At 37.0% G+C, this 16,784-nt stretch overlaps 2 protein-coding genes across 13 annotated transcripts in view; both read left to right on the forward strand.

The window, feature by feature from the left end:
- plekha7b (pleckstrin homology domain containing, family A member 7b) overlaps window positions 1-16,784 on the forward strand; it is a 132,289-nt gene that overhangs the window by 50,435 nt on the left and 65,070 nt on the right. For all 12 annotated transcript variants that reach the window (XM_051901700.1, XM_051901703.1, XM_051901701.1 and 9 more), the window contains one exon: window positions 6,882-6,965. In XM_051901700.1, the coding sequence (XP_051757660.1) occupies window positions 6,882-6,965 (84 nt within the window). The remainder of the gene's footprint in view (window positions 1-6,881; window positions 6,966-16,784) is intronic.
- sox6 (SRY-box transcription factor 6) overlaps window positions 4,865-16,784 on the forward strand; it is a 252,272-nt gene continuing 240,352 nt past the window's right edge. Inside the window, exon 1 of the mRNA XM_051901722.1 lies at window positions 4,865-4,869. The gene's annotated coding sequence lies outside the window, so the exon portion shown is untranslated. The remainder of the gene's footprint in view (window positions 4,870-16,784) is intronic.

Genomic DNA, 16,784 nt, shown 5'->3' on the forward strand with positions numbered 1-16,784 from the left:
AAATGAAAATTCTGTTATTAATTACTCACCCTCATGTTGTTTCAAACCCATAAGACTTTTGTTCATTTTCGGAACACAAATGAAGATCTTTTTGATGAAATACGCAATACGCAACTGAAAGTTTGACGCTTCAAAAATTTCTTAAAGAGATTGTAAAATTAAACCATATGCATTGAGCGGTTTAGTCCATATTTTCTGAAGAGACTCAATCACTTTATATGATGAACAGTTTGAATTTAGGCTTATATTCACATGTAAATATTCATCAACACACACATCAGTTGTGTTAAACGGAAGGTTAAGCATGTTCGCTTGACGTGCGAGAACCAATGAGGTTAATTCTCGTTTGAGCTTCCGCAAGAGGTTTGTTCTCGCGCTTCAAGTGGGTTCGGTTGAGCATCTGTTTGTTCGCTGAGCAATGTTTATATGAGAATAAAACCATAAATTATATCTGTTCATCATATAAAGCGTTCGTGGCTCTTTTAAAAAATTTGAACTAACCCGCTCAATTCATATGGATTAGTTTTACGATCTCTTCATGAACTTTTTGAAGCGTCAAAGTGTCAGTTGCATAGCTGTCTATGGAGGGACAGAAAGCTCTCATATTTAATCAAAAAGATCTTTATTTGTGTTCTGGAGATGAATGAAAGTCTTATGGGTTTGGAACGTCATGAGGGTGACTGACTAATGACAGAATTTTCATTTTTTGGGTGAACTATCCCTTTAAGTTAAAGTGAGCTTTATTCCTGCATTCCGACTTAAATTGCAGGACTAGGAGAAATCAGTATCTGTTATCAGCAGTTTTGTTAAATAATGTGTTGTTTTTTCTCTGTATAAACATGGCTTTTGGTTTCACAATTGCCTGTTCTGCTCTTGTGAGATGCCAAATGATATGGTCATCCCACGGGTAAAAGCTGTCATAGTACAAGGGGAGTTAAGAGGTGAGGTAATACTTCTCTATGTGGACTTAAATCTACTGAATATAAACAGGCCAGACTGCACCACTACACAGCTTCTTGAACGCAGCTGTCAGCATGCCTTGTGGTGTCTATAGTACTGGATGTATTATTTGTTGCATGTTGTTTGTCTTTTTAGCAAAGCTATTATGAATAATTGTACCTAATAATCTAATGGTCTGTTTAATGTCAATATGTTTGGGTGTCCTTTACATTTTCATCTCTTTACATTAGTGATAAGCTCTGTCATGTCATGGGGTAAGTTGAACTAGTGGGCAAAACATGAACAATTTACATTCCAAAAAGGTAAATGTTGTTTATATAAAAAAGAAAATAATAATAATAAAATGAAATTCTGAAAATTGCCATTTTCACATTGTTTTTATTTTATTTTTATTTTAGAAACATTCATTTTATCGAGGAAAAAAAAAAAAAAAAAAATGGTCATGTCACAAATTGTTCAGTTTCATTTATAAAGGGGTAGACACACCTTACTCCACTTTGTCCTATAAATCATATACAGTGCCATTTTTCTTGTCACTGAAATTAAGACAAAGCAGCAGTCTAACAGGAACGAGAGTTAATTCATGATCATCATTCATAATGTCATAGGCTGCTTTCCCTCAGATCTGCATCATGGCTAAACAAACAGCGCTACTGTTTGCCATTCTGTTTATCCTCCAATGCTAATGCAGGGAATTCCATGGCAAGTAGTTCGGAAGTAATATGATGAGAACAAAAGAGCTAAAGAATGCAGATTCCTAATTAACAGTGGAAAATAGCAAAACTATTGTATAGGGCTGATGCAGTTTTGCAAAGTACATGATGCTTTTGGAACAAAGCTAGGGCAAGAGGAAATCAGGAAATGTGCTTGTGTTTTTGTAGCCCATTACAGGAAGGTGCACCAGTCTGTGCCTGCCAGGCTGATGACGACTGAGCGAGGTACAGTATCTTGCGTGCATCATCGTATTTTGTACAGGTTTCACTTCTGGTCTGTTTTACTGTATGTGACTTAGAGACCTGCTTCTCACTTCTCAGATAATCAACACTTCTGTTTGGTTCTGTTGTGTTTGGTGGTCTAAACATAAGATGACCAAACTTATCACGGTTTAAATTGTGTTATGATATGAGAGTTTTATACAATGATGTCAGCAGTTTGTTTATGCTGAACACAGACACAATTTATTGTGGGGTCACAGGAGTTGTATTTTTGTAGTAATGTCAGTGCTTCTTTGCTTTTTCCCATTGTTATTTTAGTAATGCATCTTACAATCAATGATTGTGGTTTAAAATCACTTTGTGGAATCAAATTTAGCTATTATAATCCATTAAAATGCCTAATTTAGCTTCTTATACCTAACTCACATTGACTCTATAGGTGCATAAAGTCTGGAAAATTCTCTTAAAATGCCGAATGTAATTTAATGGACTCTGATGGCAGGTCTGCTGCTGACTCCCCTCAGATGTGGATGGCATACATAAAAAGAGAGGCCTGGTTGCAGTCAGGCTGCCCAAGAAAGGGCTGAAAGCCCTGTAATGATGAAGAACCTTTCAGAGGAGGGTCTTTTAACTTATATTACAATGATGGACGGACCAAGCTTACGGGAAAACTGGGGACACAGCGTTTTAGGAGCACTTCTGTTGGTTCCAGTGCTTTAGCAAACATTATTTGCTAATATTTATGTTTTTTATATAGGTTCTATCGATTGGGATTTGAGTTTCATTGTGTTACTATGGTTTCACCATATTCCATTGCATATTTTTCTTGCATTTCAATTTTTATTTGGTTTTCTTGTGATGATATTGATCATAACATACATTAATTTCACAGATGAATTAGCAGAATTGACTTCAGGATCATGTAAGGATGAAAATCAACAAAGACTTTTACTTTCCTGTTCCAAACCCTTCCAAGGGACATTTGGAATTCCTAAAGGTAAAGAGATGCTGATAGTGAGCCTGTAGACCAAGATGTACATCGGAGGTCTACTAATTGTCACACCTTTAGTACGGTGAGGGAGGCTGTAATTTGCTGATTGGTCAGATTTAATATCTCACATTTGGGTTTCAGTCACATTGTCAAGGAAGGGATAAAAGAAGACTGTAACAGTTGCTCTGGCTCTTCTTTTTCTTAGGGCACTCTTTCTTTTCCTCCTCTTTTCTTTGTCTCTTCTTCTTGGGGGGCTTCTCCTATCTACCTGATCTCTGCCTTCCTCTACACTTTCTCCCTCTCTCGCTCACTCTCTCTTTCTCTGAGGTAACATATTATATACATGCTGGGTACAATTAATGGTATATGATAATTAATGGTTTATCATCTCATACATCTATTTTGTAACTGTTTCAAGTGTAACCATAAACGGATATTGCCATTAAACACTTTCAATTACAAATGATGTGCTTACTAGTTTTGATTTAGTATTAAGAATCATTTGCTACCTATTGCAATACAGTATTGCCATACTATAGCAACACATCTTCCACATATTTTGCTATTATAACTGTGCTTATTTCTGTCATTGGTATAAGTAGCAGTGGGTGGTAATTGACAAAAAATGTACATGTTATATATCCTCTTGCTGATAATGTTTCTTTAGTCATTTGGCAGTCCTGCAGCCTGAACCACTGCAGGAAAACCACGCTTATAGCTTTATTCAGGAACTGGATAAGGCTGCAACAAGATACAGTAGATAAAACCATTGTTGTAGTGAAGGCTTTGTAGTACATTCTTTTATGTCAAGTGTTCTTTGATGCAACCGCTGAAAAGCTTTAATGCAGCTGGGTCATTCCATGTCAACTCAACCAAAGGTCCCCAGCTAAAAATTTTCATTTTGATCTTTTTTTTTTTTTTTTACAATGATGAAGGAAATACATAATATATAAATGAAGAAGAAAGCCAAAATATAAAATGTTATGAATATATATACTTAGTAATTAACTGTTTTGTTGAGGGGGTCAAAATGACAATTTTCACTGGAGATTTGGAGCCATTTTATTTTTACATTGAGATTGGTAGGTATATTAGTAGAATCTGTTTACTTTAGCAATGTTTGTTGCATTATATGCCAACAGTGACAGTTCAAAAAATGGGGAAAAGCACTTATTGTGTTTTTTGCCCCAAGTTTTCATGCCTGTTTCTCAAGATAAGATATTAAATATATCTTAATATCCTTCAAGATTCTGGTTTTTATCAAACTTTTCTTTTGATATCTTCATTTTAAAGACTCTATATGGTTCAGTCCCAGAGATATGGAGATCTTAAACGGATAGTTCACCCAAAAATGAAAATTCTCTCATAAATTACTCTCTCTCATGTCGTTCCAAACCCGTAAGACTTTCAGTCATCTTCGGAACACAAGTGAAGATCTTTTTGATGAAATCTGAAAGCTTTATGTCCCTCTATAGCCAGCTACGCAACTGAAACTGACGCTTCAAAAAGTCCATTAAGAGATCGTAAAATTAATCCATATGAATTGAGTGGTTTAGTCCACGTTTCCTGAAGAGACGCGAATGTGGTTCCCAAACCTGTCCTGGAGGACCCCCAGCCCTGCACATTTTGTATGTCTCCCTATTTCTGACACACCCATTTCAGGTCTTTCTGTCTCTACTAATGAGCACATGAGTTGAATCAGGTGTGATAGATGAGGGAGACATACAAAATGTGCAGGGCTGGGGTTTGGGAACAGGTTTGGGAACCACTGCTTTATATGATGAACAGTTTGAATTTAGGCTTATATTCACATATCAACATTCATCAACTCACACATTAGTTGTGGTAAACAGAAGCTCAAGCATGTTTATTTGACATGCGAGAACCAATGAAGTTCATTTTTGTGTGTTACGCAGCATGTTTGAGCTTCTGCAAGAGCTTTGTTCTCATGCGTCAAGCAGGTTCGGTTGAGTTTCTGTTTATGTTAGCTGATCAATGTTTATATGTATAAAATATAAAATTTTATAACTTTAATACTTCTTGAGTTACAGGCAAGCAAACTTTAGGTAAAAAACACAAGAAGTGCTTTTTTCCATTTTTCAACTGTCACCGTTGGTATATAATGCAACAAAAATTGCTAAAGTTAACAGATTTAACCGATAGACCTCCGTGTAAAAATAAAGTGATGCTGCCACCTTTCTAAAGTCATTTTTACCCCCCTGTAATTTTGCTCCATATCTCAGGTGAAAATTGTTATTTTGACCCCCCTCTACAAAATATTGGATTACTCATTAAATATACATCCATGACATGTAATGTTTTGGCTTCACTATTTATCTTTGTCTTTCTTCGGAAAAAAAAATATTAACAAAATCGAAAATTTGAGCCAGGGAAGTTTCAGAAATTTGGTTGATTTGACACTGAATGACCCAGCACAAAATGTTCAATTAGAGATAAAAGCTTGTTGTAGTGTTTGGAGGCGGATGTTTGCTTTCAGCAGAACTGTCTTTTGAGGACATTTGTATCTCTGATTCCAGTGGCATGATTGCTCACTAAAGAATAAAATTGACAATGTTGTGTCACTGGGGGTGTATGATGACATGTTCCGCAGAGGCAGAGAAGTGTTTTCCACAGCCTGTTAAATTTGACAGTGTACCGTGAAAAGAGCATGCCTAAGTTTATTGGTCATGGTGAATGTGCCACCACCATAAGTTTAGGAAGGCTAATAAGGAGCTGTTTTTGGAATGCTAACATATAGATCTTTTGCTGCTGATTTCTCATGTTCTTGTCATTTTTTTTTTTTTAAAGAATATTTCTAATTAGCTTTAATTTATTTTTAATTCAGTTTTAGTTTTAGTAATATTTCAGCTTCAACTTATTTTATTTCAATTATTTGCCAAGGCAAGTTTAAGTTTTTCATCTAATATATTTGATTTGATTTGATTTTACTTCGGTTTTGTTTCAGTTAACAAAAACAATTTAATAGTTTCAGTTACAATAAAGTTACATATAAAGCTGTAAGATATTTGTGTCAGGAACAGATTTGTCATTATTCACTGGAAAATCTTGCCATCCACCATAGCTTTGAAATTTTATTCATGCTTTTGCATGTCAAACTTTTATACTGAAATGTTAAAGTACTAGTTTATGTGTCTCTCTTTACTGTATGACTATTTTTACTGCCTAGACTTACTCATTTACTTTTCTGTAGAGAAGCAAAAGGGAACAGCATTTACAGAAAACTCTGCTAGCATCTGTTCAAACCTCTGTGTACCGTGAAGGACATCTTCACTCGGTTAGACGATCGCTAGCACACCTGAAGCATGACTATGCCTGTTCTTTTAACTGCATATATAAACCTTGAGTCCACAGAGAGTCACTGAGGCAATGTGACTTAAATATAATGGGTGTGATGATAGGCAGATAAGTGACTTGAGGTGGAGCTTTTTCCCCTCATGTAGGGGCACATTAAATCACTGGGAGTGTCTCCTTAGTCATCAAATTACCACTTGCTCTCTCTTTCAGCGTGAAAAAAAAAAAATGAATAACTGAATCGATGACAGCAGGGGTAATATGTGTGTTAATTCACAGTCCTCTCACCCTTAGAAGCCCCCCGTCTCTGTCTTATTACACCTGATGACAGTGAGATGTTTTAATGCCCTAGTTAAAACAGTGAATGACCCTGTGTAATTGAAATCAATAAAGTTTCTGCAGCAGTTTGTGCTTAGCCCCACACTTTGTGTTAAATAATATGAGCGGGCTTGGCCAGGATTCAGCGCTGCCACACATTCTGCACTCCTGCAGGAAAGTCATCAAAATTCCTCAAACTTCGTGTATTCCTGTAGAATGTTGCTCTACCGCTACAGTACCCACAGCTGGGGACGGAAGTGCTCAATTAAACTTGATTAATATTGGATTGCTCATTTTGTTTTTCTTCTCTTGTCTTTTTTCCCCATTTCTCTCCTCTCCCATATTTTTCTTCTTCTCGGATGCAGCCACAACCAGAGGACGACAACGTTCAGGCATCCTGTGACGGGACATATCTCCTCAGAAAACACTGAGTTCATTTTACAGGACCAGTAAGTGCTTCTCTTCCTTTTATTTGCATGAAATGTACTTTAGGGTGCACACTCCTTGTTTTCTCTGAGGACACATTTTTAATGCAGGTTGTTTATATGGTTAACAGTGTTTAAGAAGATCTAAAGGGGCTTTGATTCAATGATTAGCTGCAAAATTGGATATATAGTAATGATCTATGAGCCATCATATGCCTGTGCTGGAATCTGCAAATCAGCTGGAAGTTTCTAGAGAGAATGGTAATGATGGCCATTATTGTTATTGCATTTTCTATATTGGAGCTGTATTTGATTTAAATTGAAGATATATGGAAATCTGTTCTTTATTTGACCGCAAAGCAGGTACATACAGTGTTGAGGAAGATAATTTGAAACTCTAGCCCTCAGGTGCTCCTCATTTGGGAGTCACACTGGTGCTCTTCGCAGCCCCTAAAATTAAATTTTTTTTCTCCCTCAGCAAAACCAATGTAATTTATTTTTATTTTGTATTTTGAGAGAATTTCATGATACTAATTAATGTTTATGCAATAATTATGATCAATTTTTCCCATTGAAAATAATAATAAAAAAAAAATTCTAATATTTTTTCACTATTTTTCAATTAATGCAGTATTTCAGGTTAAAATAGAGTCTAGGCCTTTAAAATATATATATATATATATATATATATATATTATTATTTTTTTTTTTTAGCGCCATCTGGTGAGAGTATAAAAAGAAAAATGTGTAATATCATGGTGTAACCACTAGATACTTGTACAGCTCTCTATGGAGAGGCTTGTGAATTCCCTAGTTGTTTTTAGACATATTTACCTAATTTTTTTAGGTTGAGGTTATGAATATATATTTAGATTTTATTTTATCTTAAAGACATGCTCAACCTTCAAAATACTTTGGTAGCATTGCCTTAGCAGTGCAGCGCACTTCAGAAACCCTTCACCTTCCCCAGCTCCACCTGTATAGATCTGCTATGGGTAATACATGTATGTTATATTGTACAGCAGCAGCATCTCTTACTTGCTCACAGCAGTGTGTCGTGTATGTATTGGCAGTAGCAAGTCCACTTGCTCTGCAGCAGCAGCAATAAAAGCAGCAGAAGCATAGCAGATCTATTCCTCCAAGACCAAACATACAACATTGTCATACCCATTACCATGCCAAACACCCCGAGAGTTGTCATGACAGAACTAAATTCCTTGACAAAAAAAAAATATAGTTTTCAGATTGAATTGAATGTTATGAGGGAGAAAGATTGAGAGACATACAAAGATAATAAAGGCATACTGTACCGTAAGTAGACAACATGTGTTCTTCACGAAGGTAAAACATGCAGCACTAGTGTTGTCTGAATTGTAAACATGACTCTTATGATCAAATTCTTTTAATCAGTCGATCAGAAGACTTACAAATCCGTTTCAAACTTAGGCTGTATCCGGATATGCATATTTCCATACTGTATAGTAGATTAATGTCAGATAATTCTGCATGTGCTAAAACATTTTGGTTAAAGGTCTTATAAAGGTCTTATAAATATTATTGATCATCAGAGAACCTTACAGACAAATTCACAGATTCACAGTATTCATAAAATGATAGACAAAAACATAGATCTATATGCAGATACCTCATTTAACTGCTCCAGACATGTCAACTCATCCACCATCTTGGAATGGTCAACATTTCATTCCCAAAGAAATGGGATAACCTTTCACAGTTGAGAGTGTTTATAATCAGTTCATTGCTTTCATTAGAAGCTAAGAGCAGTTTGTCTGTAAGGTTCTCTGATGATCAATAATATTTATAAGACCTTTAACCAAAATGTTTTAGCACATGCAGAATTATCTAACATTAATGATAAACTAAATCCTATGAAAATCATCTACTGTAGTCAATTGCAGATATAGATACATTTGAATAACCATGGTTGCAGATGCACAGTCAACTTGCTTTCAAGTGCTTACGGACCGGCTTTGACCGTTCCAATATGGTGGATGGCTTACGCACAGCAGCCCATAGAAACAGTCACTAATGAGGCATCTAGGTATACATGTCTATTAGCAAAAAGTACCCAGATGGCCTACTACTTCTGGCGAGATTGTGAAGTGTGCATCCAATGGACAACTTAGGATCCTATGAGGCCACTGGAGAGGATTTGTGAATGGTGGTAAAGCGACGCAACTAGCACTGGTAGGTCACGTGACAATGACAACATGATGAATGTAGTACTGCCAGATTACATTCATACTACATAGAACATATAGCAGTGAAGTACTTATTCAAAAAGAGAATGTTTCCAGAGAGTATGCAATTTTCGGATGCAGCCTTAAGCTGCATTTCCACCAAAATTACCCAGAACAATTTGTCCCAGGAAAAAGACCTATTGCTAGCTGCGTTTCCATAGAGGTCTAAAGTACCGTGAAGATAGTCCGGTGACATAGGACTGCGCGCGACTTTCTAGTTCCCGCTGGATTTCGTCCTCTGCATATAAGATTAATAAAGCCTGAACCTCATCATCGGTCCATCGGTCATATTTTTTAAACTCCATTGTTGATTCGAATAGCAAACAACTCTTACTGCAACAGACTTGGTTGAAATTAAATTTTGCGTGGAGTCAACCAATCAAAATGCTGCGTAAACTCAACCAATCAGCATGTTCAGCGCCCATGTCCCACTCCCGAAAGTTTGGAACTTTGAAAAAGTACTACCTAGCGAGCAGGTACTTTCTGAAGGGGAATTTTTTACACGAAACTTCATTTAGACCCTGGTTCCTGCAGTCGAAACACACCGAGTACCACCCCAAAGTTCCTAGTTCCTGGGGAAAGTTCCTGTGGTGGAAATGCGGCTTTAGTTACCGTTTTGAATCGATCAAATGACTCATTCAGAATGGTTCTTGACTTACTCAGTGAACCACAAATACTTTCATGTCAAACTCACAACGAACAGAGAACCAGGGGAAATCAATAAGGAACTGGAATCATTAAGTGGATTTGGAGGCTTGTGTAAAGTGTTGTTGATTAGTCATTATCAACAATTATACTTAGTCATAAGTATATATTTATAATAATTGCTTGTTTTCTCCACTATTCCATTAAAAATGTGCACCACTGCACCTGTTCTTCTCCTCCTCCTCTCCATTAATTTCTGTTACTTCCCATATATCAGTAAGCTGAGCTGGGATTTCTACCTCATCAGTGCTGTGAGGGTTAAGAGAGCTCAGATTTACATGCCCTGCTGAGACAGATCTCATTCTGTTACTCGCTAACGCTAGAGGAAAGAGCAGGCCGAGGGTTTGCTGTTTATTTTGAGTGTTCTGCTGCCTGCTGAAACAAACCCAGGTGAAAACTGTTACGAAGTTCAGCCGCCTACCTCGATTTCCGTGTTATCACTCCATGTGCTCCATATAGAAGTGGGCTCATGGATTCTGAATGTTGGGCTCTCGTAGGAATATCGCACAAGGCCGTCAAGACCATTTCTCATGCCGATGACAGGTAAGTAAATGTTGCTGCCAAGGTTGATTGATGCTTCTCATTAGGGGCACAGTGCGTGCAGGCCCTGTGCCAGGTTCAGGCTCAGATTAACCACCGTCGGGAGAAGCCAGAAGAGTCACTTGAGCATTGTGTCACAGAGGGATCTAGTTATTAGTTTACCAGCTTACAAACCTCTTGTTTGAGTGCCCAAGAGATAAAGATCATGGCCAAATGTGTTAAAGAGTGAGAGAGGAAGTTTGTCACTTGCAGCTGTGTTGATAAGGTGGTGAGACTTTTAATGTAGTGTTGGCTCTAGAATGCCTGTGGTTTGTAGAAATGAGAGATAGTGGAGTTACAGGACATAACTGGAATACTTAGCACTCCTGGCTGCTCATAAGAGCTATTTTAAGCTCAAGTCCGGCCTCATTTGCTCTTCTCTCCCCATCAACCCAGCCTTTTCCTTTTGTAATGTAGCAGTGGAAACTAACCTCACCCTGACAGCTGTGATAAGTGCTGATCTGTGGGAAAAGTCTTATGAAATATGTCAGCAGAGACATATCAAAAACATTCATCCTAACTGGAATGTTGCTGAAGGTTGCCATGGATGTGAGTTAGCAAGTTGTAGATCCCGAATTCTGGGGATATACGTGTTTGCGGTGACCTATCGGCACAGACACACCCTGCCTAAATATGTAGTATTCTGATATTTCAGTTCATCTGAGTGCCCTTAATAGCGCTGCGTACTCCTACCCCTCCTCAGTGAAGGGCTAAAATGTGTGCTGCGATCCCATTGGTGGTGATGTCAGTGGAAATGTGTGCGGTGATAAAAGTGTTCTGATCCCCTGGTAGTGCAGTACTATTGATCTGAATGGCTAATCTGAGCACAGTGCACATCTCAACAACATTAGGGCATGGTGCATTGTCTGCCACAAAGGCTGACTGCTTTTTTTGTATGCATTATTCATTCCACTAATGACCAAACTGCACAAACACTTGGTAAGACTTTTATTAACATAATTAATAAAAAACATTAGTACGTTATATAATACTTAACAGATCCTCACTTAATGTACATAGTATGAAAAGTTAATTTCATTTTTGAAACTTGGATTCTTATCTCAAATATTCATCTTTAAATGAGTTTGTTAAAGGGATAGGGATCTGCCTGAGCACACAGCGTTACAATATTGAGGGATATGACTTTATATTATTTATAAATATTTTTAATTATGATTGATTATGATTTATTAATTATCAGTTTTGTGGGCTGATATTTTTGTTTGTTTAATGGCTTTTATTTCCTAGTTTAATTTCTAGAGACATGCCTAGTTTCATGTCTCTTTTTCACATTATACACTAATCTAAACAAATGAATAATTCATGGCCTTTTATTTATATATTTGTTTGGTAGTTGTGCATTAAGCAGGATATTGCACAGTCAGCCAGTCATTGTATAAAAATCATCCTGTTTGAATTTATTTTTAATGATGAGTACATTTATTCTTTACTTGTATAACATCACAGTTTACAGACTGCTATGACTGAAACAACTTCTAAAAAAAAAAAAGAATAAAGTCATCAAAAAGTACTGTCAGAATGCCATGATTTCTGAATTTGTTCATCATTCAGTACCATAGTACCCATCAAAGTACTACTGTATGTTATTCCATCACTCATGGTGTTTTTTGGTAGCAGTCTAACAAAAATTGCTGTATCATCCAATAAAGTAAGTGGAGCACATTATATACCGCTGTATGCTAAGTATTATATAATGTAACCAGGTTAGTGGGTCTGAAGCTCTCCCACTGTGGAGCTCTGAGCATTTGGGAGCAGAATGTGGTCTTTTTTTATTAGCCTGAGTTCTTGCTGGCCTTTAGCCGGGATCTTTCTCATCTCTCCAGCATAAAATACAGGCCCTCTGTGCCCATCCATTCAAAAGACAGTGCAGGTAAATAATATGAAAGCCTAGATAAAACATTAGTAAGTCCCAGGGTGCAAAGATACTTCAGAAATGTTGGACAGTAGCCAGTTTGTGAGGTGAAAAATGAGGTGGAGAAAGAAAGCAGCGCTGTTCCAGTCCGCAGATCTTTCCATGACAATGCTGCTGTAGCCTCCTGCTGTTTTGATGTTGTACACAGGCCACAAACACCTCCTGACTCTTTCACACTACAGGAACTCCTCACATTCCTCAGGGAAAAAAAAGCTGTTTATGGTTTTGTTGAGGGTATGTCTGTGTGTGCGCATGTGTCAGTTTTTGGACAGGGTTATTGTGTTTTACCGAAAGCTCCAGCACCCATGAAAAGCGTGGAGTCAGCCTGACATGTGGCTTGAAAATCTGCTTGCTTTGGAGAGTTTTAGCAGAATAATCAAAAAATATTTATTTTTATTTATTTTTTTTTTTTTTAAGATTGATGACCTTGTTAAGTTGCATCATGCATTTATTTTCTTGCTGGTTTATTTTCTCTTATCAGCACTCGTACTTGTAGCTTGTACCAACAAAAACTGTTAAAACCTCAGATTCAAATGTGATGTGATAGAAATATGTAATATATTATTTTTAGTTTTGTTTTATTATACGTTTATTGGGTTATAACAGAATATTATGTTTCTTGTAGACTATGAAAAAACAGGATGTTATGCATGCATACAAGCAGGCTTGGACAGTGAAAAAACAAAAATAAAGTAAATAATAGTAGTAATAATAATAAACATTAAGGGCCAGATTTACTAACAGCTTGTACCAGCGCAAACCCTCTTTTGGCGTTAAAAAAATACTGTCAGGATTTACTAAGGACACGCAATGCAAAATTAGCGCTGAAAAGACGTGGACTGAGTTGTTTTTGCGGCTGACCTTATTGCATATGCATTTGTAGGAGTTTCTCTTTCAGACGCAAAATTTATGGGAGGAGAGTATTTAAATGAATCACGCAACACGATTTACTAATGTTTGCGCTAGTCAATTTACTGGTATTTGTGCCATTATTTAATGCCCAAAAAAAGCATGTCTTAACCCATTTTGCGACATGGCTGAAATTGTTGCTGCTAGGAGGAGACACCGCAGAGAACATAGAGTGCGTGGTACAAGGGAGAAAATATTTTCCACTCTTATTAATATCTTTGGAATGCCAGAGGAAGACGTTATCCGTATATTACATGTAACAAGTTGCGCCTGTGTCGACCCGCACATGATGAGCATCAGCTCTGCTTATTTGCGACCCAATGCTAATTTTCACTGCTTTATGTAAATGATTTGACTGCGTCTGTGTTCTTTAATTTGCGCGTCAGCAGATCACGTGCAAAACTTGCCACTTCCTTCGGCGATCTCACACTAATTTGACCCGTTTAGTAAATCTGGCCCTAAGTAGAAATGAAAATTACAATTTCTTATACATAATATATTATAGATCACATATATAATACTAATAATTTAATAAAATAAAAAAAAAGTGAATGAATGTTTTTATTAGTGGTGCAACGGATTACAAAACTTCCCATTTATTATTTAAAGAACACTTTAAGTACTTTGATACCACAGCAAAACTGTATAAATTCACTGTATAAATTAAATATAGATTAATCATTGTTTAAGTTGTTTTGTTGTTAGACAATTAATGATGAAGCAGTTATTTTTAGGCTGCTGTCAGTAAATGCACGAATGTACGAATGCACGGAACCGACATGATGAAACGCATCCGATTTCTTTCTCAAGTTATCACAACTATTTAGTTTCAGACTTTATAATTGACTCTTTATAAGAATACTTATTGAGATGGGGATTTTGAGATCATTTTGTGTATATGTGTCTGTTCAAGCTCAAGGAGTCGCAAAATAGAGCTCGATTATGTGTTTGCGCGCCATCTGAAAGGTGCCTCCGTGAGCGTGAGTGCTTTGAGTGTTTGCGCACAAAAAAGTGTGCGATCGCGAATTTTACCTCTTCTCGCATTTGAATTGTTTAAAAACACTTGAGTGTTTTAAATTGTTCTGACTTACAAACACGTGCAAATAATAAACTTTCACTATATAATGGCTAAATGCAATTAGTCCGTGAATCACATGTGTTCCGAACTGTGGGGCCTGGTTCGTACGGATCACGAATCAACTATGTTCCGTTGCACCCCTAGTTTTTTTTTTTTTTTTTTTTTTTTTCACAAAATCAATCATATTCTGCCTGCTCTAGCTCTATTATGCTATTACAGCTTTTCCCTAAGTTTCTCCCCTCACATTGGGTCAATTACACCCTTATGTCCCAAGTGTGTTATTTGATGTATGAAGCTGATGATTTAAGAGCAGTACGTTATTCCACTTATCTGCTCTCTCAGCGTGTTCTAGATTCAACCCACTCATACATTCACTATATGTGTCCACACTTTCAGTGAGATGTCAGAGATGAGTTTCAGATGGTTCTCTAAAGGAGTGTCCCTGAGAGGCAAGGCTGTCAGTAAGAGAGCTTTTTGTTACTACTAAAGGCCTCTGAGAGTCTTCTACATTTTATAGACTCCATTATAGCCTACGCTTGAGTACTGGTGGATGTGTTTTTATTTCACTTACTGTAGTCCTTAGTAATAATTAGCCAGACTTTTGACTGTCTGATGTGCTTTTGCTATTTTTTCTAGCTAAGAGTCATCCAATTAAACAGAAAGAGACAGTCTGACCAGAATTAAAGATACCAAGTGCAATTTGTTTTGTTTTAACATGCTATTTAGGAACAAAATAACAGTACACGATTTCCAGATTTGTAGTACATCTGAAAAGCAAGAAAGACCTATATTATTATAGCATTTTCTATTTGTATTTTTATGACTTGACAAAACAGATATGCAGTTCTAATTATGAATATTTGGGTCTTGCTAGTAAGTGTCTCAAACTGAACTTTTATCTTGCAGAGATTTGGAGATTTTGCAGCCACCAGTAGGCATTGCTCAGCAACACGGAAGTTGAATACGAAGCTGAAACCAGAGCTAAAGCTTACACAAAATGGGTAGAAGAAGGTAGAAGAAGGGGAAACAAAGGAGATGTGAGGAGTCCGGTACCTTGTAAACAACTTTGATTCTAGGCAGACTGATTAAAAAAAAAAAAAACCCTTACTCCTGAAAGTTGTTGAGTCAGCCAATCAGTTTGCACTAGGTTATTTCAGTCAGCGCTTAGCATTTTTGTGTCTAGTATGCATCAGACAGACTATAGGCACTCTGTGGCTGTGCCATCTGGCTTTGAGACTCAAGATTTTGTTCATGGTTTATACACTGTCCACTGTGGGGAAAAAAAAAAAAAAAAAAAAAACACTTCATGCAATAACAATTAAATTTTGCATGTTTATGAGAAGAGGTGTACTCAATGAATAATAACTCCCTGGGTACCAGTCCAAAATGCCTTGTCATTTCCTTGAAGGAGATTTAGAAATGTGACAGATGTTTGGTTGAACTGTGCAAATAACTGGTGGCTTTCACTCTAGGTTATACCTTTCCCTGCGGTCTCTGAATCTGACACTTCTCTGACAGTGTTTGGGAGAAGTTTTTTATTTGTTGCCTGCAGTGGCAGCTCTGACAATTTGTTTCACCTTTCCTCTGTCCTCTATTCCCTCCTTCTCCGTCATCTCTCCCCCATTCTACCCTTCTCTCTCCTGACTTGCCCAAAATGTTACATTAGCATTAACTGAATCTCAGTGCCGCTTTTTATGTAGTTGTCCTTATCAGGAAAGTAAAATGGACCCAGATACTTTCAAGGAGCAATCTGGCATTAATACATTTATATCACAGCAATCGTGGCTCTGACATTTCGCAAACATTTGGTTACTCATTTATTATTAAAGGCATAATTAACAAGCTTTGTTTTTAATATGACATACCTGAGTGTTTACACTCTCTTTACTGTAATTTCAGTGAAACCGACTCAGAGTCAGACTGTGTAGTGATCGTGACCTGTGATGTGACTTCTGCAAATGCCCTGCATTCTTCAGCTGCAGTGCATTTCTCCAATCTTCTCATCCACTGAGAGCCCACACGTAGATATATGGGTTATCTCTAGCATTTAAATCACGCACTGTTATAATTCATATTAATCTGATTGTGACTGTGGAGAATAATGTTTATGGATGGAGAAGGGAAGCAGCTTGACATGTAGAAGTGCAGAGTGTATAAGTAGCGCATGAATGTGTCTCAGTGAAAATACCCATACTTAAAGAAGCTTTTGAGAGGGGTGAAGTATCATAATGACCCTGCATTGATGTTTCCACTGATGCTTTACAAATGAATGGGTGGATGGAATAAATTATCTGATAGATAGGAAGTAATGTAGGTAGTTAGGTAGATATGTTAATAGGTAGGTAGATAGATAAATTTGTGGATGGATGGATGGATGA

This window comes from Ctenopharyngodon idella, chromosome 7 (assembly GCF_019924925.1).
Source record: "Ctenopharyngodon idella isolate HZGC_01 chromosome 7, HZGC01, whole genome shotgun sequence".
In the NCBI taxonomy this organism is placed as follows: domain Eukaryota; kingdom Metazoa; phylum Chordata; class Actinopteri; order Cypriniformes; family Xenocyprididae; genus Ctenopharyngodon; species Ctenopharyngodon idella.